This window comes from Galeopterus variegatus, unplaced genomic scaffold (genome assembly GCF_000696425.1).
Source record: "Galeopterus variegatus unplaced genomic scaffold, G_variegatus-3.0.2 Scaffold1669, whole genome shotgun sequence".
In the NCBI taxonomy this organism is placed as follows: domain Eukaryota; kingdom Metazoa; phylum Chordata; class Mammalia; order Dermoptera; family Cynocephalidae; genus Galeopterus; species Galeopterus variegatus.
In genome coordinates, this window is record NW_007727780.1 from 162,404 (window position 1) to 187,735 (window position 25,332).

The 25,332-nt window shown below is 36.8% G+C and overlaps 1 protein-coding gene and 1 long non-coding RNA gene across 3 annotated transcripts in view; both read right to left on the reverse strand.

The window, feature by feature from the left end:
* WDR33 (WD repeat domain 33) overlaps window positions 1-25,332 on the reverse strand; it is a 120,590-nt gene that overhangs the window by 36,080 nt on the left and 59,178 nt on the right. The window contains exon 8 of one of the 2 annotated variants that reach the window (XM_008578349.1): window positions 23,078-23,156. The exons of the other annotated variant lie outside the window; for it this stretch is intronic. Coding sequence (XP_008576571.1) covers window positions 23,128-23,156 — 29 coding nt within the window. The 3' untranslated portion in view covers window positions 23,078-23,127. Of the gene's footprint in view, window positions 1-23,077; window positions 23,157-25,332 lie in introns of those variants that run through there. 2 annotated transcript variants of the gene reach the window in all.
* Window positions 17,161-17,835, reverse strand: LOC103595050. Its single transcript, XR_550904.1, has 2 exons — window positions 17,767-17,835; window positions 17,161-17,554 (listed from the first exon to the last, which is right to left on the reverse strand). It is a non-coding gene; the product is annotated as an uncharacterized LOC103595050 (long non-coding RNA).

The window sequence follows — 25,332 nt, forward strand, 5'->3', positions numbered from 1 at the left end:
CTTTCCTTTTTTGCAAAGTGATTTTTCAGCATGATCCAGTAGTCAACATCAACTGGGAGTAATTACTATTACCATCTTTGTCATCCAAATCTAGAAAGTTACATAAGTGAAAAACTATAGAATTAAATAGAAAGCCAATTCCGGAAAGGGTACATCTCTAGGCAGCATTTTCACAAAGTATGTTCCAAGCAACAACAGTGCACAGAATTGTGGCAAAGAGGTTCGGGGGTCAAATCAGTTGGGCAAGGCTGAATTTTAAAAATGAACAAGTTTCTTTCCAAGTCTGAGAGCGTTTAGAGCTTGCAATATATATTACAAATCTGTTGGGGGAATATAACCATTAGTCTTTTCTCAGAGCACTTCAAGTCCATCAGAAGACCAATTTGGGAAATATGAAATGCTAGCTGCTTATGCTGTCTGGCAATGACGAACCTAAATTAAGGAGAGCGGACACCTCTAGGGAAGGTGATAGGGACTTAGGAGGGGCACACAAAATGGTGTTTAACCATATCTGTAATGTGTATTTCATTTTAAAAATTCAGAATATGTAAGGATTGGATTAGAACTGAGTGGCAGCACAGAAATATTTTTCAAATTTATAAAAAATTTAGAAATGTATAGTATCAGAAGAGGAGTCAGTAAACTGCAAACTCAAATGGAATAAAGTAGATGCATCATAAATTTGACAATCTCCTACTTAAGTCACACATTTAACTGGTATATGTCAAGGCACACTGATATCTGTAAGAAAAAAATAATTTGCATATAAAGATAAAATGGCTCCTACTGATTTGTACCAACTATGTATTTACAGGGAAGACCAACAAAAGCTGATCTAAAAGAAACTGTCAAGTAAGTGAGAAATTAAAATTAAGCATACAACTCAGAAGATTAACGCCGTGTAACACAGAAGTACTTCCGGCATCAAAGTGAACAAATTCTTATGAATGTATATGAAATATAAAATTAAAAACATATACAAGCATAAGTTTTGCTGACACATATCAGACTGCTGTTAAACTTTTATACAATAATGTGGGGATGGGTGTAAACAGGAAAGAGCACTATTTCCGCGAGTCAAGTTTGAAGACTGCATTTAGGAAAATCTTGAGAATTATGAAATTGAGAACAACATTCAGGAGGTTAATTGACACAACAGGAAAATCTACAATGTTTTTCCAAAACATTGCCTGAGTGTGTATAGAATGGGTGTCAATACTCTATATTCTTTAGTTACAATAACCAGAAAGAAGCATTTTGCAGTGTTTTGTGCCAAACAGCAAATTCCCCTTTGTTGGCTTTTTAAAAATTTAAGTTATTTTTTTAAAAGGCTATTTTGGAGAGTATTCAAAGAAGCTTAAAGGGAAGGAATGCAAAACCAAATATTCTTCAATCTTGTTGCTGTTGTACTCCTCCAGTTGCTTGCTGTTTACACCAATATCATAGAGCACTTCAGCCACTTGTCTGAGATGGGAGATAGTGGTATCTCACACACGTGCAGAAAGCAGCAAAGGTATCCTTTATAAGAAAGGTGCACTGGGGTATAAACGTGAGAGAGAGAGAGAGAGAGTGTGTGTGTGTGTGCGCGTGCGCACATATGTAAAATTCCATAGTCAGAGGTTCTCTAGTAAACAATTCTGCAGTCACTCATAATTCAATGGCAATATAGTGTGTCAAAGAAAAAAGCATATAGTCATTACTTGAAAAAATTGAAAAATGTAGAAACCAAAAGAAAAAAAGTTTAAAAGATTGACGGGAATCTGGCAATGCTGAGACTACCAGAAAGAACAATACCTATGCTACAATAACAATAATACAGTTATTAGTGCCAGCACATAACCCGGGTCAAGAATGAAGAGAAGCCATAACTGAAACCCATAATATGGAAGAAAAAGCAGAACCAAGAAGGAAAACAAAAGGCATTTTAAATGGCATTCTGGGGCACTTCTAGAGGAAGCCTTCCTTCTGAAAGCAAGGTAAAAAGGTGATGTGGTTGACTTTCAGTTGGCCAGATTAAGAATACATTTTTTTAAAGGTGAAACTTTAGATATATCATAGTCATTCACAGCATCAACTGCACTTTGAATCTGTGTTTTGCCACATTTTTAGTAAATTTGGCTCCCTGTAATCTTGTCCACCTATTTATAACTCACCTCTTGGAAGAAAGGCAACAATGGCAGTAACAAAAATTTACCTGTATCAGAACAAGATTACATGAACCCCTAAATACAGCTGGGAGTGGATGTCTGTCACATGATCCCTAGCAGGTCATTTAATTTCTAGTTATTACTAAGATTTTTTTCCTATGAGTAATCTGAGATGACATACACTCCAACTGGATTTTTTTTTTTTTAGGTGGCTGGCTAGTAAAGGGATCTAACCCTGGACCTTGGTAGTTCAATTGGATCTGGATAATTATCTCCATTTTTGTTTCAAAGCAGAAAATAGTTGAGAATACCTCAACTGGGAGCTGATTATATCATTTAATTTCCATCATATTAAAAACATATTCCAAAGAAATACCTATCCATTTAGGCCATACTGATATAAACAATTCAATAAATAAATAAATGGGGAAGACAAGTCAAATCTCTCATGCATAAAAACTCCAAATAACACTTATGTAGTTCCTTCATCCTGAAAGAGGTGGAGTATAATTCCCCAGCCTTTAATTGAGGGTGGTGCATCAAGACTTCATTCCAAAGAGCACAGTATGGAAAGAGCGAAAAAAAATCTCTTCAACACAGTGGCTGCAAGAAGACAGTAGGATAAAATCCTGAGAGTGCTGAAGTGTGTGTGGGGGGGGAACCTCTGAATCTAAAATTCTCTATACTAGCCAATGCCTTGTTATAAATGTAACTATGAAATAAAAACATTTGAGAACCTTAAAAATTTTTGCCCTTAAGTTTAAGAAAAAAAGAAATAGAAAAATCTTACCATTCTAGAAATGTAGAAACCAAGTAATACTTGTTAGGAAAATCCAAACCAGTTCAAATTGAACTTAATATATGATATATAATACCAGTATTTCCTTGTGGAGACGTTTAAAATCTGCCATCTTTTTGTTCTTTATTGAATGAATGAATAATGAAAAGCCCGGAGAGCAAGTAATAGATCTATACACATTAAACCAAAACTGTGTTCTTGGGGAAAACAGATTGTTTTATTCTGCTCTCCTCTTTGAGCAGTATCAGAGTGAATCACGATAATTCTTTTTCTTTTAGTCGTTGGCCAGTACGGGAATATGAACCAGTGACCTTGGGGTTAAAAGACGGCACTCTGACCTATTGAGCTATGAAGCACAATTCTTATTTCCACTTACAACCTACTATAAATCCCTCCCATAAGGGAATAACCAAGATACGAAATTAGCTTTGTCCAATGGGAGCACAAGTAGTGTCAAGTCAATTACATTTAGAATCAAAAGAATGTTAGATATAATTTAATTCAAATAATTAATTTACTTTGTTCCTTGCTCATATGCTATATAATGGTTAATAGCAAAATATTTTGAGTAAGCCAGATCTGTTTAAACCTCAGATGTCACTTACTAGTTATGTCCTTATCCCCTGCTAAGACTTAATATTTTCATGTTTAAAATAAGGATCATTAGTCAATTACTGGGTTCAGGAATTAAATGAAATATGTGAATCACTTCACATCATGTCTAACATGTATTTTGAACATCCAATGAATAAAAGCTTTCATTTTGATCCAATCTCGACCCTGAAAAAGCTCACCATGGAGATATTCCCACATAGATTTAGTTATCCAGCAAGCACTATTACTACTATGAACAGAGTATGGGAAAAGCAGAAAATGGCTCAATTTGAGAGCACTTCCCCAAAGTGAGACTCTGGTGAAATTGCTAAATCTCAGTTTTATAAGGACCATTGAAAAAGGAAGATTGAGTTCTGACTACCAGCATCTAACCCAAGTATTAGACTTGATATAAAGCCATTTCTCTCTCAGAACTGGAAAATGTAAAATGGGAGACAACTGTTACCCTCATTATTTTGACTATGTTTTAAGTAACTAAAAAAGACAGATAATGGGCCAGCCCAGTGGCACACTGGAGAGTGCGCCGCTTGGGAGCGCGGCAGCGCTCCCACCGAGGGTTCGGATCCCATGTGGAGACCGGTTCCCGCTCATTGGCTGAGCGCGGTGTGGGTGCAACACTGAGGGTTGCGATCCCGTTACCGGTCAGTAAAAAAGACAAAAAGAAAAAAAAAAAAAGACAGATAATACTTTTGATGTTAATTATAGATTCCACTACACTAAAATGCCATCTCCAATACTGAGAAGATACCAATCACTTTTTATTTATAGTGTAGATGTTTTATAGTGAAGATGTTTGGTGATTCTCTCCACATTTTCTCTAAAGAGTATTAACTCATTTCTAGGGGGGAAAACCTATTTAAAAAAACACTAGGGCCGGACCGGTGGCGCACTCGGTAGAGTGCGGCGCTTGGGAGCATGGTGGCGCTCCCGCCGAGGGTTCGGATCCCATATAGAGACCGGTCCGCTCACTGGTTGAGCGCAGTGCGGGCATGACACCGAGGGTTGCGATCCCGTTGCCGGTCGCAGTACGGGCGCGACACCGAGGGTTGCAATCCCGTTACCGGTCATGAAAAAAGACAAAAAGGAAAAAAAAAAAAAACACTAGTTAACCTTGACGGTCTTTGAGTTATTTTAATTGATCACTTACCTCTAAATCCCCCAATGCCAGATTACCTTAGGTTTCAAATATATGATTAAAATTTTAATATGTAAGATTTCTTAAGAAAGGGAGAAATGATGGAGGTAGGAAGATTATCAGGAGGAAAGTAAGGAAAATAGTGTCAAGGTCACTAACATGAAAAGAGCATTGTGCCTTGGAATCAAATAATGATTTTAGTACAAGTGAAATGATGTATGCAAGCCCCTTCTTCAATTACTTTCAAAGGTTTACGGATGATGTATTTCCCAAAATTGATATTAGAAAAATTGTTAAAAACTTCAACCCATATGTGGGCATTCTCCAAAAATAAATGGTCTCATAGTTATGAATAAACTAGAACAATGAAAAATGAAACCCAAAATACACAGTAGGCTGCAGCTATTAGGCCTCAAAAGGCCTCAGTGACAGCCCAGTGACAAAGGCTGTGATGCAGTGATAAGGGTAATTACAGGACTCTCCACAGGGCAACTTGTCCAGGTGGCCCCTTCTGACTCCCTGCTTATATAAAACAGCTGCCCTTAGTTAGAGCCAGACAACTGCTTTCCAAGCATAGCAAAAATAAGTCTGGAAAGAAACCCTAGAGAAGGATTTGAGGCTGGAGAATAAAGTGGTACAAAGCTGTGGAAAGATGACCCTGAAAGACGGAAAGGAAAAAGGAAAGATGGAGACAGAGAGAAAGGGGAGGGGAAGGGAAAGAGGGAGGGGAAGGAGGGAAAGGGTGAGGGGAAGGGGGGAGAGGAGAGAAAAGGAAGAGAGAGGAGAAAGAAAGGAGTTCCATCCAAGAGTGGAATAATCTAAAGCACTCCACCTCAAAACACATCTATTTATTTTGGCAACTGTGGCAGTTGCCTGTTTACTCCAAGATTATCCTTCACAACCAACTCGCTAAACGAATACACCCACGCACATCCACAGTCTACCATCTAGGAGAGGAGACTTTTAGGTACGTGGATTTAACCAACTGCAAAAGAAATGCAAGACAGCTACTTATAACTAACCAATATACACCACCCTCCAAATATTGGGCAACCAAGGACTACTGGACATTTGAGAAAAATCAAACAGCATGGAAGAGAAAGACCAGAAAAAAGGAACAGATTAAGTGACTCTAAGAAAAACAAATAGGAACAACAGATCAAACCAAACACCACACACATACAAATGCCTCAATTACCATGCTAAAAGTGTTAAGGGGTATGTTCTTTAAAAACAAAACAGGCCACTATGAAAAACAAAAAGACCAGAGAACCACTAGGAGTTCTTGGAAATTAAACATGCAGTTAATGAAATAAAAGTTTCATCATAAGGGCTGAGTAACAAATTGGGCAATACTAAAGACTTAGTATTCTGGAAGATAAAATAGAAATCTTAGAGGAAAGAACAGAAACACAAAATATAAAAGAAAAGGCAATATAAGGGAGATAGTGCCTAGGGGCCCAACATTCATCTACTAAGAATTCCATAAGACAAGCAGGGACAATGTGGAAAGAAAGAAAACGCTTTGAATGGAACAAAAATGAGACTGCAGATAAAAGCGTGCTAAGATGAAGTTTAAAATATTTACACCTATACCCACAGTTAAAAAAAAAAGAGATCATTTAAAAAACATTCAGCAAGAAAAACCGTGATAGATACAAAATAACCAGATCAGAATGGCGTCTTGACTTTTCGTCAGCGAAACCAACACAAGATAATGGAGGCCTTCAAAATTCTGAGGGAAAAGAATTTCGAACCAAGAATTCACAACCCAGATAACCCATGAGTCAAGAATGATGGCAAAGACAAGACCATTCCAGAAACAATTATTTTAAATTTACCTTCCCACCCTGGACTCCTGAGTCAGGGCAGTGGGGGCAGTGGGGTACCAAGGGCTTCAGCCACACCCTCCAAACATCTGCATCAAGCCCAGCTGGAAGCCAGCCGGAAGGAGGGTGACACAGGCCTTGACCACGCCCCCTTCTTTCCCCTCCCACCCTATTTCCCTCTCCTTTCCTCTCCCTCCCCAACTACTCCGCAACATCTTAGATTGAAAAATATATATAAATGAATTTTTAAAAATAAAATAATTAAAAAACTAAAATTAAAACAAATAAAATTTACCTCTGAAGCACTGTTTCTGAGAAAAATTTTTGAAAATGTATTTTCAACTAAACTGAACAATATTAGCAGACTTAAGAGGGCAAATAAATCCCAGTATGACTGCAGTAACTAGCACAGAAAACAATCCAAATTAGAGCAGGAAGTCACAGAACTTAGTGAAGAACGCCTTCAAAAACAAAAGTAAAATTCATTTACTCAAATTGTGGAATTAAAAACCTAAAAATTTGCTATGATAAAGGTTTTAGTGACATTAAGAAAAAAGGGAAGATAATAAAAAATTGCAAAAAAAAAAACTAAAGCAAACTGTGGTATTATTTTCAACAGTTGATAGGACAACAGATTTAAGAAAACATCTTACTTGATCCTGACATTCTTCTAGCAAAACAACTTTTTTCAACTACTACATGATTATCATTTCTTCTCTAGGGCCTGTTTATATAAGTACTAGTTGGTTATATGATCAGTGGTAGCATTCATAGTAGAAATGCTATTTTTTAGAATATTAAAATAGGAAGAGAAGGCCGGCCCGTGGCTCACTTGGGAGAGTGTGGTGCTGACAACACCAAAGCCAAGTGTTCGGATCCCTATATAGGGATGGCCGGTTCACTCACTTCAGAGAGTGTGGTGCTGACAACACCGAGTCAAGGGTTAAGATCCCCTTACTGGTCATCTTTTTTTTTTTTTTTGTCTTTTGTCTTTTTCCGTGTCCGGCAACGGATCGCAATCCTCAGTGTTGCCCCCGTACCGGACCGGGGACCGGCAACGGGATCGCAACCCTCGGTGTTGCTCCCGCGCCTCGCTCAGTCAGTGAGCGGGAACCGGTCTGTATGTGGGATCCGAACCCTCGGGCGGGAGCGCCGCCGCACTTCCCAAGCGGCGCACCTATCCAGTGCGCCACCGGGCCGGCCCCCTGGTCATCTTTTAAAAAAAGAAAAAAGGAAGTGAACTGAAGATAACTGTAGCTGAAGAACAGAATAAAAATGATTTAAAATACTTGACAATGTGTAAGTAAAGGGAGACAAAAGGCAGACAAGTAGAAAAACATTCAGAGGCATAGATTTTCTTCTGTAACCTAATGGTGAGTTGAGGAATATTGACTGAAGTTGGTGTCCAAAAAAACCAAAGGTTTAAAAACATTTAAAGCTATAAAGCAAACCGTCAAAACAACTACAATTCATTAAAACAAAAACGAGGGGGTAGAAAGCATGGTTGGTGGTGTACGTACACTAAATTCCTCACTTTTCACAACAGGAAGTAAAGAGACACTGTCAGACAGATATACCAAGAAGCACATTATTTAAAATTCTGATAGTAACCACAGAATAAATAAAAACAAATTAGTTTTTAAAAAATTACCTCGGGAACAGTAAAGGATTGGCAGACTTCTATATTTCAAATGCCATCTATCTATGGTGTTAAAAAAAGATTTTACCATGTGTGCAATATTATTTTTTAAAAGAAGTTTAAAATTTTAAATGGTGATTTCCTAAAATATTAATCCTATGTTATCTCTAGAGTTTAGCTGGACTACATCATTAAACTTCTTCATTAATGACTTCCAGGACAGTGAGGACAATTCATCTCCCAAAAGTTTAAATGTTCAACCCTTTGATCAATCGGGTCTGTTAGCAGTCTAACCTAAAGGAAAATTTACATGAAGTGGCCCCAAATATAAAGGCACAAGGAAGCTTAGCACACAACGTTGTCTTGGCAAAAACCTTTTACAGATCCTAAAAGCCTATCAATAAAGAATGGTTAAATAAATTACGGTAGATAAACACTCTGGGACGTTACCGAGCAGTCAAAAACACTGAGGTAAAATGATATGGAAAGATGACCATGACATATTGTGTAGTGAGAAAAGCAAATACCATATGAATATATGTAGGATGATCCTCTTTTATGTGGTAATTTTGAAAACTATCTTTTTGCCGCACAAGGCCATGAGTTCAATCCACAGCACCTCCGCCAAGAAAAAAGGAGAAAAAAACCTTTTTGTATATGTACAGGAATTCTGGAAAGATACACACCAAACAATATAATAGTGCTTACCTCTGGATGTGAGATTGAGAAAGGGGAGGGGAAGATGTTGACTTTTTACTTCCGTTTCAACTTTTTCTGAATGTTTATTACCTTTGTAAAAAGTGGACATTCTCAAGAAAAAACCTCTATATTAATCCCATCCAATTCTTTCCTTACCTTCCCACCCCTCCATTATCCCAACACTGTTGCACCATCAATTTCAGCCTTCCACATGGCACATAGTGTGAATCCACCTGACAACTCTTTCCAATTCTTCCATGTGATACACAGAATGTAATTGTTGCTATGCATAACTAATGGAAAAAATGAGTTTCAGCGTGGCATTTACTCTTCAGCTTGATTGGTTAGGGAATGGCACTGCTAATGAAGCCAGGTTGCAAGTGAGATCCCCACATAGGTCAGCAATTGTCATGTAGTCAGCCTGCCTTTGTATTTATCATGTCATCTTCCTGATCACAGGACAAGACATGGAAAGATCTAAGTAAACCCATTTTAAAATACCTACTGAGAGTGGGCTTCAGTGGCACGGTGATTATATTCTGAATAACATATATGTGTATATGTATGACGAAAGTTTATACATTTCTTCTGCCAATCAAACACACAGAAATCACACACTACTGATGCTTCCCAGAGAGAGAATTCTGGTGAACCAGGGATCAGCAGTAGCCCCTCTGTGCTCAGTGGGACCAGTGTGATGTTGGGATGTGTAGGACCACAAAGTTCTGGTTACACTGAACACAAAACCAGAGCAATGAGGTAGAGTGAAGGCTTCTCACCCTTAACTGTACATAAAGAATGATTTTTCTTTCACTACATATTTTTAGAAACAGCAACAATAAATAGAGAAAATCAAAGACAGTAGAAAAACAGACTAAATGAGGACTTACAATGCAACCAAAGTGCTGGTTATGTAAAGATTTCTAACAAATGGTGTATGTAATTTTGATCCAACTTAAAATGTCTATTAAAAATTTCCAAATAATTCACACCACAAAGATACATCAATTTTTGCCCTTATATTTTTCAATATATAGTAAACCTAGCAATGAAAAGAATATTCTGCTTTCAGTCTATAGAATAACTCGGGTCTAATCCTACACCATTAAATATGAATTTACATAACTAGAACTCAAAAAAGCAGCTAGTAGTTCTCAGGAAAGATTTAAACATATGAGGGGTCTTCAAAAAGTTCATGAAAATGTATTATGAAAAAACTATGCATGGATTTCCAAAAAAAAATTTTTTTTTAAAAGATGACCAGTAAGGAGATCTTAACCCTTGGTGTTGTGAGCACCACGCTCTCCCAAGTGAGCTAAACCGGCCATCCCTATATAGGGATCTGAACCTGTGGCTTTGGTGTTATCAGCACCACACTCTCCCAAGTGAGCCATGGGCTGGTCCTCAAAAAAATTTTTGAATCAAAATAAATTCATACTAACTTGTTATAACATGTCTAACTAGGAGCTACTTTGAGGCACTAAGAAGGATAAGATACCAGTTTGAAAAGAGCTCCTATCAGCACAACAGGAATTCTGCTAAAACTGAAGCAAGAACAGACATTAAATCTACTGTAAAGCTCAGATGGAAGAATGGTGAAATCACTGCGGCTTTAAGTTTATGGGTACAATGCCCCAAAGAAATCAGCAGTTTACAAATGGAGAACTCATCTTAAGACAGGACAAGATGATCCTGAAGATAAAGCCCACAGCGGCAGACCATCCACATCACTTTGCAAGGAAAAAATTAATCTTGTTTGTACCCTAATTGAAGAGGACCCAAGATTAACAGCAGAAACAACAGCCAGAACCACAGACATCTCAGTTGGTTCCGCCTACACAATTCTGACTGAAAAATTACAGTTGAGCAAACTTTCCTTGATGGGTGCCAAAACTGTTGTACCCAGGTCAGCTGCAGACAAGAGCAGAGTTTTCAACGGAAATTTTAAACGCATGGGATAGAGATCCTGAAGCATTTCTTCAAAGAATTTTAACAGAAGATGACACATGGCTTTACACCAGTAAGGATCCTGAAGACATAGTACAATCAAAGCAATGGCTACCAAGAGGTAGAAGCAGTGCAGTCAAAGCCAAAGTGAAGGTCATGGCAACAACTTTTTGGGATGCTCAAGGCATTTTGCTTATTGACTTACTGGAGGGCCAAAAAACAATAACGTCTGCATATTATGAGAGTGTGTGGAGAAAGTTAGCCAAAGCTTTAGCAGAAAAATGCCTGGGAAAGCTTCATCAGAGAGTCCTCCTCCACCACAACAATGCTCCTGGCTCATGCCTCATATCAAATGAGCAATTTTTCGAGAGTTTCAATGGAAAATCATTAGGCATCCACCTTACAGTCCTGATCTGGTTCCTTCTGACTTCATTTCTTTATCTTAAAAAATCTTTAAAGGGCATCCATTTTCTTCAGGTAATAATGTCAAAAAGACTGCATTGACATGGGTTAAAGTACCAGAGCCCTCAGTTCTTTAGAGACAGACTAAATGGCTGGTATCACTGCTTTTAAAGTGTCTTGAATTTGATGGAGTTTATGTTGAGAAATATATTTTTTATTTTTATCTCTTAATTCCATTTTCCCACAAACTTTTTGAAGTCCCCTCATATTATCTATTCAAAAAAACAAAGAAGTGAGCAAGCAAACGAAGGCAAAGAAGGGAACTTTGGGGACAGCGCATGAGGAACCCTGGGAGTGAAGGACTGTCTTACGTCAATCTTGTAGTTCTGAGATGACAGTGGAAATAAAGTATGAGGACTTACACAAATAAAGCTTTAAAAAAATAAGTCATAATTCCATTTCAATATAATGTTATTTATTTGAATGTGGCTTACAATACAATTTTATCAGTGACACTTCTAAACCTAAGAATCACTACTGAAAATAGGATAATCATATCCCATCCCAACTCTTGATCCAATAATCTCTTCCCTTTAAATAAACCCTTTAATACCTTTCCTAATCAATTCCAACATCGTCTTAAATCAAATTAATTAAAATATATGATATTTTCTTTACTCTCACCATGACTTTTAGCATCTTTTTGTGACACACAACTTAAAAGCAGCAAACATTTGCTTCATCCTGCATTGTGGGGAGTGCCTTCTTCCATGAATGTCTGCAGCCCTCACAACAGCCCTGTGAGGTAGGTATCATTAGCCTTACTTTACAGATGAGAAGAATGACTTGCCCAGAGGCAAAGCTGGGATTCAAAACCAGGCCTAGCTGATTCTCAGCTATGCAATGTTTAAAGTTCCCCAGAGGAAAAACAAAGATTGTCCCAATTAGAAACTATGACTGTACCTAGAATTCTGGAGCAGCTAGAGAACATGTTCAACAATGTTAATAATTTCTTTTTGTCACGTAACCATTGTAAACAATTACACTACATTCTTCTATCATTAAATTTTAAAGGCAACAATACAAAATAGTTTATCCCTCTCTATTAAAAAAAAAAGACATATTACAAATAGACTTGCACTCATCATTGACTATGAAAAGACACAGTAAACTGGTACTATTCTACATCAATCCTTCTGGTGGTAAGTGGATAGCTACAAAGAAGACATAAATGTAAATGCACTGATTATAGCAGACAGGACCAGTGAATTCTGTGAGGATCATGAAAGTGAGTTTCTGCCCAAACTAAAACTTTAGTTTCAAAATACTAAACCTTATTACCAAGAGAATATACCAGAAATCTGTGTGTCTAAATTATATGAAGATGCATTCTGGCATCTACACATAATTTAGACACAGACACAAATGTTATATAATAATTTCCCTATCAATCCTAAAATCTGTGGCAACTCTAGAACATGCTCTCTTTTCCACGCAAATTTATGTACTGGACTTAGTAAATAAAATTTAAATGAGAGTTCATTATATGGTGTTTAAAAAATAAATTAATGCATATTTATATGGAATAGTCTTTAGGAAAAAATCTTATTATGAAAAGTTTTCATAGTTTGGTCCAAATCGACAATATTTTTTTTTGTCCTTTTTGAGACTGGCCGCACCGCGCTCAGCCAGTGAGCGCTGTGAGCGCACCGGTCATCCCTATATAGGCAGCGCTCCCAGCACCGCACTCTCCCGAGTGCGCCACGGGCTCGGCCACAAATCGACAATATTTTAAGGTTACTACTGCTCTACTGAAAGAACCAAGATATTAAAGCTTTTGCAATCTAAATCTTTTCTTTTTTTTTTCTTTAATTATTATTATTTTTTTCCTTTCTTGTCTTTTTTCGTGACCGGCAACGGATCGCAACCCTCAGTGTCGCGCCCGCACCGGACCGGGACTGGCAACGGGATCACAACCCTCGGTGTTGCGCCCGCACCTCGCTCAGCCAGTGACCGGCCCGTCTGTATGTGGGATCCGAACCCTCAGCGGGAGTGCCGCCGCACTCCCAAGCAGTGCACTGTAGCAGTGCGCCACCGGGCCGGCCCTAAATCTTTTCTTAAAAGTTTCTGAGGTTCTCATAATCATTCAAAACTATAATAAAAGAAGCTATGAAGATTTTGATGACAAAAAATGCTGACAGTCTATTTCTATGAGAAAATTCTATAGACCAATGACAGAGCTAATGGTACTACTGAAGAGGCTGGTTCTGCCTATAACATGTCTTGTCTGACGGAGATAGACCATGTTGAAATCTGTAATCATGTGACACTACCTAAATGTACTCTAGACTTTTAATAAATACTCATGTTAAGTCTTATACTCACTACAAACTTAACTTTTCTAGTTTTAAAATTTATTCAGTTTTGAGCCTATTGTGGAGTTTACCAGAAGACAAATTTTGTTCTGAAGACCTCCATGGTTTTTGTTTGTTTTGTATTTTTGTTTTATTTTTTAAAGATGACCGGTAAGGGGAACTCAACCCTTGGCTTTGTGTTGTCAGCACCACGCTCACCCAGTGAGCGAACTGGCCATCCCTATATAGGATCCGAACCCATGGCCTTGGTGTTATCAGCACCACACTCTTCCGAGTGAGCCACAGGCCAGCCCACGATCTCCATGTTTTAAAGACACTGTCGGACTTGCATGAGCAGATGCTCAATATCTGATTTTTAAAAGTTACCACTTTTAAAGTCACAAAAACTACAATAGTTACCTCAATCATAGAGATATTATTCTCTGTACTATAACACAATAATGCAATGATTATTTCAGAATATATGTTACATGAAATTAAGATGTCATTAAAAGAAATGCTCTGATCGTCTGGCTCATAGAATCTCTACGCTTTAGAATTTATAATCATTATTTTGTGGACAGATACTTGTACACGATAGTTTCTGGTAAACATTCAATGGGTGTAAGAGAAGAAGAGAATATATACAATATAAAGATAATATACACAATATAAAACTATGCAATACATTCATAAACATAATTGAACCTATTCATTGGGTTATTCAGATACCCTATATTCTTGCTTATTATGTGTCTACTTGACCTACCATATTCTAAAACAAACAGGTGATTAAATTTCTCACAAGAATTATCCTTCAGTCATGTGCTCCCTTATTTCTAGGAGTTTTTGCCAATGTAATTTGTTACACATAATTTGTTGTTTGTTATATTTAATTGATAGTTGGCTTGATTCCATCTATACTGTGTATATTTCTACCTGTAATAAACCATTTTTTAACTTTAAAAAAAAAGGAATGCTCTGAAACCAAATGTCTCCAGTCATCACACTGCTCATGAAGACAGGAATAACTGATTCCTCCCCCATACCCAGTGTCTGGCACCTCACCTGGCACACAGGACTCGGGAACTACTTGAAAAAATGAATAAACACAAAGACCTTTTCAGTTATCTTTTTAGATGCACATAACTAATCTGGAGATTAGAACTGTAAAAACATGTTTCTTTCTCTGCCTAATGTCAACCTGACAGTTCATAAGGAATTCTACAATTAATGTAATTTGTTATTGTAAGGTATGTAACAGTTCACAAGTCTTCAAAACCTTTAAAATCCCTTTGATATTTATTGCTTTGTATTCACAGAGACCATACAGAAAATGAACAGTTGACTCTCGCCAGTCATCAAGAAACAACTCCTGAAGCACTAAAAATGCTTCTAATTCCTAGACACTAAATTTAGTGAGGTAAACCCTAGAATCCCCAAGAGAGATTAACATGGGAAAACTCATTTATTTCTTTAAAAGAACATGTTCGTATTTCACTCACTACTACTTCTATCCAGCTGAAAAATGGGATACTCTTAGTAGGCCACCAATTGCTCCCCAACAGCTGTTTTGTAAAAACGTAACTGTCATTGTTGCAGCTTGTTCCAACCTACATGCCCAATATGTCACTGCTACTAAATCCTCACCTCCCTACACAGTCAGAAGCAGGTCTCTACATAGGTAGAGGCCACTTGGATTTGAATGCTTTTAAGGAAGAAAAAAAGGTAGCACCGACCTGAGAACTAATCTGATGTTCACAGCTAAGCCTCAATGTTACTACAAACATTACAAAATGACCTGACATTACAGCTTAACCATTTTGTTCTCCTGGTGGACAATCTCACTTAACATCTTTATCAAATGTAGTCATATGACACTATGAGAAAGTGAGACAAAAAAAACAAGGTCACTGTGGGCCGAGCCCGTGGCACACTCGGGAGAGTGCGGCGCTCCCGCCGTGGGTTCGGATCCTATATAGGGATGGCCGCCAGTGCACTCACTGGCTGAGCGCAGTGCGGCCAGTCTCAAAACAAACAAAAAAAACAACCTACAAAATATGAAACATCTTTTTTTCTCTCTCTAGCCAAGAATAACAGCTAGTTCTTTAACCAATACATCTTTATATTCACTCTAGTCTGCCCTCCCTGTAAGATTTATAGATACCAAATCATAGAATTTCCTCCACTTTCTCACAGTAGCCAAACCAGAGCAAGCCCCTACACTTCCTTAGGTCTTCCCCAAAATTACCCAATCAAAGGCTAAATCCTGTAACAGATTGTTTATAACACCCTCTTACTGGGAAACTCCATAGTTCCCTATGATCTGTGTTCTTTGTTGGAGTGACTAATAAATCCAATTTGTTCAACCACAGGTATATTCATGGTACTTTGGCTAAAGGGTATTGACACTTGTGAATACTAATGGTGGAATAAAAATAGACTAAATGTTCTAGGCTTACAAACATGACTCTAAAACACAACTTGTTAATACACATCTCGTAATTCACAGGGAGGGCAGTTTGGCATGATTTTAATATAGGATTTCTTCCATTTTGCTTTTAATGTCAAGACGATGCTACAACATGTTGAATGGTTCAGATGAAGGAAAAAGCATTACTGACAATCACACTGAAAATTGTTAAGGATTAGGAGAAGCCTATCAAGCCAAATAGATTAGGAGAATGAGGAGGAGTTAATCAGGGGCATGCCTTCAATTGAGAAAACACAAGTATTTGGGCTACACCAGGTTTAGAGGTATTTTAAAACAAGGGCACCAGGAAAATACCCAATAATAATAAAACCAAAGCTATAAGAAAAAAAGTAGAAGGTGGCAACTTTAAAAAAAAAAAAAAAAAATGCTCACCTTAACTACTAGAATATCTGGGTTATCAGGTTAGCTGTGAGAAGAAAACAAATCAAGATTTTCATATATACTTTCACTGATTTTTTTAATGTGCAAAATCTCCCACTTTTCAGTTAATGTTATTTCTGTATTAATCACATCCAGAGATTAAAAAAAAAAAACAAAAATGCCAGCTTCAGTCTGACATTTCAAACATAAAAGTCACTGTCTTCAAAGGTATATCATTTCTTAGGAATCTGCATTGTTTGGGAATTTTGGAGAGCGAAAATTTTCATCATCACTGCCCGTATTGGTGTTGTACATGTTACAATCTGATTTCTCTTGTTAGACCGACATTACTTTTTATGGGTCATGAAAACCTGGTTACTTAACAAGCAGAAGGAACGACGATTTTTTTTGGGGGGGGGGGGCAGCTGGCCAGTACGGGGATCCAAACCCTTGACCTTGGTGTTTTAATACTGTGCTCTAACCAACTGAGCTAACTGGCCAGCCGGAACAATGATTTAAACTCATTTCTCATGTCATCATGCAGTTCAAAACCATGACTTCAATGTAACAAGAACTAGTTTTTAAAAAACAAAAGCTTAGTCAAAGAAAAGATATTTAGAACAAGTAATGACTGTGTAACTCACAGTAGGAAAAGGAAGTTTGTGATCTCTCTGAGCCCATGTAGTACATTGGGTATTAACAGATATTTTAGAAAATAATGAGTTAAAATATTCATAAGCTCCATTTTAAAGTAAGTTTATTCCTTTTTCACCTATATTTGTATTAGGGTATTAGAAGTAATACAATAGGAAGACTGATCTTTTCCACTAAATCCAACCTCTCTTGTAAATATCTTCTAATATTTTTTTTTTATTTGAGAAATAGAGATTTACTGCCTGGTGAATTTTAGCACACGTTTAATTCAAATGTGACTCTAAAGTAATGATGAAGTAAACAACACTACTGGCTACTCTCTCTTTAAAGTACAGACCTCAATAACGGCAAAAACTTACCATTTACAATGATCACAGTACTTAGCGTACCTCCTCATGAAGGACTAAAACTCTCCTTCCACGATACTAAGTCTTTCAAATACCTATCATTTCACAGGCTTTAATTTTTAATATGTGCTACCTAAATCATAAATGTATTATCTTACATGGGAGAAGTGTTTTTTTAAAAAAGTCCAAAGTATAAAGGAAAAAACTACATTTAAAAGTTAATTCAAAAAGTTTAGGGCCGCTGAGGGTTCGGATCCCATGTGGAGACCGGTTCCCGCTCACTGGCTGAGCGCGGTGCGGGTGCAACACTGAGGGTTGCGATCCCTAATTTTTAATATGTGCTACCTAAATCATAAATGTATTATCTTACATGGGAGAAGTGTTTTTTTAAAAAAGTCCAAAGTATAAAGGAAAAAACTACATTTAAAAGTTAATTCAAAAAGTTTAGGGCCGCTGAGGGTTCGGATCCCATGTGGAGACCGGTTCCCGCTCACTGGCTGAGCGCGGTGCGGGCGCAACGCCGAGGGTTGCAATCCCGTTGCCGGTCCCCGGTACAGGCGCGACACCGAGGGTTGCGATTCCATTACCGGTCAGTAAAGAGAGAGAAAAAAGGAAAAAAAAAAAAAAGTTTAGGTAGTTTATAGTAAACAATTTAATGATCTGCTAGAATAGTCCAAATAAAATACCTAGTAAATACTCCTGAAGAATTTTAATTTTATTTTCACCCAGAAGACCCCTGGTAATTTACATTTGCATGGCACATTAAAAACTAAACTAAAAATGTCCTCAAAAATCAGATTGGTAATATACTTGAAAGAGATGTAAATGAAACAGCTGGCATAAATTTCAAGAAACTAAATGATCACATTTGACCATTACAAAAAAAAATAGAAAATATTAGTAACACCAAACTTTTAAAGTATTTAACATTCAGGGTCTACACAACGAACATTAAAAATGTGTACTATACTATATGACCTCAATAAAGAAGCAGGATTTAAGTTCAGAAATCACTAAACTTAAATGCTCTTTAATTCCAGATGACTCTTTGAATATTATCCTATTTCCCCTTAGAATCATGTATTCAAGCCCACATCTGCTACATCCTAGGTAAGGATTTGGCTCCTACCATGCAACAAACTAGACCAAAGACTTTGGGGATAGAATTTTATATACTACAGTTAGCCTGCTGTCGAACTGAAAAGTTTGATTGGGTGGAGGTCCAAACAGATGACATTAGGTTTCTGTACTTAAATCTTGTCCACTGCAACAAAAATATGTACAGTACACTTTTCCCAAGACTCCTAACTTACTGCTAATCAAATTACTCATCCAAAATGGCAAAAAGATTTGACATTTTATCAGAGCTATTATTTGCTCATCCAACTTTATTACTAAATGGGGTTAGAAATTAATTCCTATAGTTCAGGTTGGTCAGTAGGTAAACCTGTTCTTCCCCTCAAGTAAAACTAAATGCTGCCCTGATGAAACAGTCTAGACACACGAACTGTGAAGTGTTCATTCTCAATGTATACAGCATTCCTGTTCACTATAATACTTTGTAAATTCACAAAACACAAAGAAATGAGAAAACTAGGAAAACGTTGGACGTGGCGAAGGGAAAATGCTACATCTCAAATTTACATCAGCAAAAGAAGCATCAAAGCACCTTGGCCACAGTGGGTCGTCATTAAATATTTGATCCATCTACTAAGATAGAACCTTTTTTTTTTTTTTTGGCAGCTGGCCAGTATGGGGATTGTGACCTTGGTGTTATAAAGCTGTGCTCTATACCAACTGAGCTAACTGGCCAGCCAAGACAGAATCTTTAAATGCTTCTATAAGACATTAAAAAGGCCAATTTTAAGTTCATATCTGTTGAATTTTTTATATTTGAAAATCATGACAACTTTGTTTGAACAAGTGTTCATATTTATGAACTACCTGTAAATAAAAACCTATAATACTATAACAACAAAAGCTAAAATACATTTCAATGAGAAAAATAAAATACACTTCTGAAATAATAATTATAATCCTTAAATAGGCTAGAGATATGGAAGCAGCCTCTGAAATTAGTGGAAATAACATAATAGTTAACACTGACTGAATGCTCTTTATGTGAAGATATTGGCTAACTGCTTCTCATGAATTAACTCATTTAATTCTCACAATAACTCAATAAGATCAGTACTATTATTAATCCCCATTTTATAGATGAGAACACAGACACGGTATTGTAACTTGCCCCAGTGTCACGGCTGCCAAGGGCTAAAACTGTAACTATCATTCAGGTTTTAGAGCCTGTGATTATAAATCATATGCAATACTAGGTCTTTTTTTTTTTTTTAAAGATGACCGGTAAGGGGATCTCAACCCTTGGCTTGGTGTTGTCAGCACCACGCTCAGCCAGTGAGCAAACCGGCCATCCCTATATAGGATCCGAACCCATGGCCTTGGTGTTATCAGCACCGCACTCTACCAAGTGAGCCACGGGCCGGCCCAGGTCTTTATAAACTAACTTTCACTGTGTTGGTTTTAGTAGCTGGAAACTAGCAGATGAAGCTAATCAAAAAAGTAATAAAACTTCAAAGTATTTTCAAAAGAATATAGAGACAAATCAATGAAAGGAAATTAAGACAAGTCTTGACAATGGAAGGTGAGATAACAGAAACCACAAAATCACAAAATAAACTCGAATCTTTGGTGTGCTGAAAATATTCTATATATTATCTAGAGGTGGTTAGATGGTGTAAAATGTGTTAAAATACACTGTACATTTAAGATTTGTCTACTATATTATGTGTGTGTACATACAATTAAAAAGTATAGGTAAATATTTTTAATTTTTTTTTAAAAGATTAGGTGGATTTTGAGGCTCCATCCATTACTTCAAACAACAGGGTTAATAACAATGTCTCAAGAGACAGGTTGGCAACATCTCCTTATGGGATACATCCTATCCACTAAACCCTTTGTAACCCATGTGTCCATACGATTGACTTTCAGATTTTTGAGTCTGTCCTAAAACATGAAACTATGGTTAACAAGACAACCTAATTCAGGTTAAATATTATCACATCCAACCATCCATCTGAAAAGGGAATGCCTTGTACCATCTCCCTGACAGCTAAACGTAGCATGACTTCAGCAACAGGAAGCCCAATAGCTCACACAACAACCCATTCTCTTTCTATAGGAAAAAATTTTCATAATTAATTCCAATATGAAATCTATATGGTCCTCTATCCAATCCTACTTCCATACAAAATATTGTATGAAATACTTGAAAAAGACTATAACCTTCTCTTGTCTCTTTCAACAAGCTGTATACTAAACTTCTCTTAACTGTTCCTCATGATTTCCAGACCCTTCTCCATTCTCATCAACTCCCTTCAAAAATGAAGCTCCAACATTCTGAACATCTATTTCTATTAAATGGAGAAAGCGCAACACCTCAAGAGTTCACATCAATCATCTGAAACCCAAAATTTTATATAAACTCTAACAAACCACTTTAACGAACTCTGGATTGAGGTTGGAAAATGAACTACAGGACTTTACACTTATCTCTATTTTACATTTTAAGTTTCTATTCGTTAAGTCTAACATCACAACATCTTCGCGAATCCTGAAATCTAGTAAACTTTTGCTTGCAGTTTTGAATCATCTGTAAATCTGCAAAGCAAGCCATCTGGATTAATAAAAAATGTTAAAACAGGGCAGAGACCAGGAAAAGACTCTTACAGCACTCACTGCATACTTGCCTCACAAGTAATAACAAACATCCAGTGAAAACTTACTTTGCAAATGACCTCTCAATCATATAGCTATAAAGCCCCATTTCTCTACCATGATCCACATATTAGTTCAGAAGACTGCCTATGGTCTAGCTACAATATCCTTGACCCTCCGGTAATCATATAATAGGGTTGTTTTAGCACAACTTATTCCAAACCACTGGTTATCAGTAGAAGCAGTAATGCCCCTTACAAACATTTTGGGAAGATTTTCTTTCTCGGAGCTCATGTGTATGTGTGCGTTGGTGCCTTTTTTAAAAAAAAGTTTTATGTGTGGCAGTTATGAATGAAGTTCATTTCAGAAGAGTACAGATTACAAATTATTTATTAGAAAAAGCAGTTATTAGGCCTGACAGCACCAAGAACTACTACTGTAATCTTTGATGACTCACAGCATCAGAAATTACTTTTGTTTAACATACAAATTTTCTGTTGGAGGCAAAACATTGAGCTCCTTGATAAGGAGGTTTTTAGAAGCCACCTCCGTACTCCTTAGTTCTTCATTCATGTTGATTTCCCTCAGTATTTCCTAAGTGTTTCAATGTGGTAGAATCCTTATAATTTCCACTTTCGACAAAGCAAACTTGAAAACTGAGGCAATTCCTACAATCATTAACAGGTAAAGGGAGAAGGCCATGCTAGGAAGCATATATACTATTCTTCCTCCAAGAGAACTATATTAAATATTTAAATACATTCAAGGGGGAAAAAAACAAAAATAGGCCTTGGCAGATTGGCTTTGAGAGATTTAATAGTACCTTTGGAAAAATTAAGGCTACTTTATGAAACAATCTGTAAGAAAGAATAAATGACCTAGAAACTACCATTTCTTCCTTTAAATAGAAATTCTTGTAGTCTCTTTATAGCTGAAGAGATCACAACACTATAGGTGTTTCTTAAAATATATATCTTAGAGATGTATATCATAAGCAAAAGACTAATAAAAAAGTATATAAGATATACGCTAGTATATCATAAGAAAATGAGTAATGAAAAAAAGTGACTATTGGGGAAAAAACAGTATTTTGGTACTTTGCTTCCCTCATTGACAAAAATTATTTTTTATAATACCATACTTTAATCATGTACTTTATTAAAAGATCTCCCCACTAAAAATGAAAAAAAACAAAGCATATTGTATATTCATCTAATTTTATCAGCTTTTCCAAAGCTCAGAATTTTAACTTTAAAAACTATCAAAGACCTCTTTAGCTGGGAAGCTCTATAATATAATAGGGTAGGTAGGAGTTGCCCGGTTAGTTCAGTTGGTTAGAGCACTGCCTTATAATACCAAGGTCAAGGGTCAGATCCCAATACCAGCCAGCTACCAAAATATGTATGTATATAAAACAAGGTAACTGATTACAAACAGAAATGTAAGCCTTGCTCAAAATAAACTGAAGCAGACAATAGATATTTAATAAATGGAAAGATGTAAAGGCTCTTTCTGAAAACCAAGTTCCTGAAAACCAACTTCCTAAATTATTAACCACAGGGACTTGTTGCTATTAAAAAATTGGAATCTTTATATACAAAAGAGCATCTGGGAATGGCTCTTGACTTTTAACTAGAACACTGAATACAACAGCAGCAGCACACAGCTCTGTCATCCAAACAAAGCCGCAGATTTTCAACAAGTTTCTGCTATATTATGTACAGTCTTTTTAAATAAGTGCAGAGAAAGGACAAAGCCTCGTATAATGATTCCTGCAAAAATATGAATGCACCTTATAAGATGAATATTTCAGGACCCTACTACACTAATTATCTTCAAATAATGTGCTTTAGGAATTATATATTAAGTCTCTTTCCCTCTCATAATATACCCAGAAAATTATTTACATAAGAAAACCTACCATGAGTTTATATGGTCCAGTCTTCTCAGGATAGCAGAGAGAAAAGAGCCTTATATAAACTCTTCCTCAAAATAAGAATCTACAGATAGAGAAAACAGGCGTCTATATGTCAAATGCATTCCCATGGTTGTCTGGATGATTAATAAGAGGTGCCTGAAGTGCTTTTAATATTAAAGCATGCTATGTCCGCGGAAGGAGTTATGTGCTATGGGCTATTTTAAAAGAAGCTGGCTGTTTTTTTGTCTTGGGGAGAACAGACAGAACTTATTAGAATGTTTTGTAAAGCCTTGTAGAAATAAGTTAGTTACAGTATCATAAACTATGTGGTTTGCCAATTTTATTTTAATAAATAAAATCATTTCCAATAATAAGCACCAGAGTTTTTCAGAACATTCAGACTTTATAACTGTGTCTTCACACAGTTCAAAAACATATTGCTGGGCCGGCCCAGTGGCGCACTGGATAGTGCGCCGCTTGGGAAGCGCGGCGGCGCTCCCGTCCGAGGGTTCGGATCCCACATACAGACCGGCTCCCGCTCACTGGCTGAGCGAGGCGCGGGAGCAACGCCGAGGCTTGCGATCCCGCTGCTGGTCCCCGGTCCGGAACGGGGGCAACACTGAGGGTTGCGATCCGTTGCCGGACACGGAAAAAAAAAAAAGACAAAAAAAAAAAAAAAAAAAACATATTGTTAAACCAAAAGACCTTTGTGTCGGGGTTCACCTCATTTACTAAAAACCACAGTTGAATGCAATCAGGAAGGGACACACAGACACTTATCAAAAGTACTAATGATATTTTTCTTAAGTTATGTGGTAAGTATGCAGGATTCACTTCCTCTCCATAAGTGCTATATTTGAAAACTGAAAACAGCTCTTACCTCCTGAAAAGATCTCAGTATAGCTCTTTACATCCTTGTTCTATTTATATAACCTCCTATATACTTTATAACCCATTTGTAGTTTGAATCATTCAATGGGGCTTAATATTTTTGTTGTTAAATATATCATGCATTCAAAGCCTAAAATCTATGTATCATACATTTAACACCTGTAACCTATATGAACAGTTTTTTAAAAGAGTATTAAAATGAACTTGAGTACCTAAATTAGTTCCCCCTACCCATACTCTTCTCTCCCCAAATATCTTTACTTCACAATTCTGTCATAACAGCTCAGGGAGACACTGTTAAATCCATGCTGGCATTACTTGCAAAATAAAAGAGGCAGTTTAACATAGTGATTAAGAACATAAACTTTGGAGCCAACAACCTGGGTTCAAATGCTGGCCCTACCTCTTATAAGCTATATTACCTTTGGCAAGATATTGAACATTTTGGTGCCTTGGTTTACTCATTTGTAAAATGGGGAATAATCAGGACATATCTCACAGTGACTGGGAAGATTAAATGACGTACTCAAAACATGCCTGATATATTGTAAGAGTGATGTCAGCTATTATTATTATTAAAGTCAAGAAGGTAAAACAAAACGAAAATATGCTGAAAACTATGAACTTTTTAAGAGTATAATGCCTGGGCTGGCCGGTTAGCTCAGATGGTTAGAGCACGGTGTTACAACACCCAGGTCAAAGGTTTGGATCCCCATACCTGCCAGCTGCCAAAAAATAATAATTTTTAAAAAAAGGAAAAAGAAAAAGAATATAACACCTCTTACTAAAATTTATTTTGTTATTATTATGAAATCTTACTGATTTTCAACTTGCCAGTAGTAAGTGATCTGCTTCCACCTCTATGCCAATCAAACTACCCTTCCAGTACTCATATGACTCATCTACCATGTTATCAAACACCTCAAAGTTTGTTAAAATATCTTGCCTTCCCTACTAAACTTTAAGCATGAGAGCAGGGATCATACCTTGTAAAAAATTCTTCTACCTAGATAACTTGCTTAGAAGATACTGCTAATCATTTATTAAATAAATGGATTTCAACAGCATTATTTCACTTGGAGTCAAATGCATGAACATCAGTAACCTAGAGGTTCATTTAGTCTCATATACTCCTGCTGTTAATTAAAATGTTATTTTGCTCCCAGCCCATAAATTGAATGCCATAATTCAAACTAGAAAAAAAGGATAAATGTATATAAACTATGGTGACATTTATGTTTTTGTAGTGGGTACACAGAGACACAGTGCTTCTCAATGGTGCAGTGTATTCAATTTAGCAAGTGTCCGTTTTTTCAACTTATGAACGAACCAGCAAAGCCTTTCACATGGCAAAATCTCCTGACAAT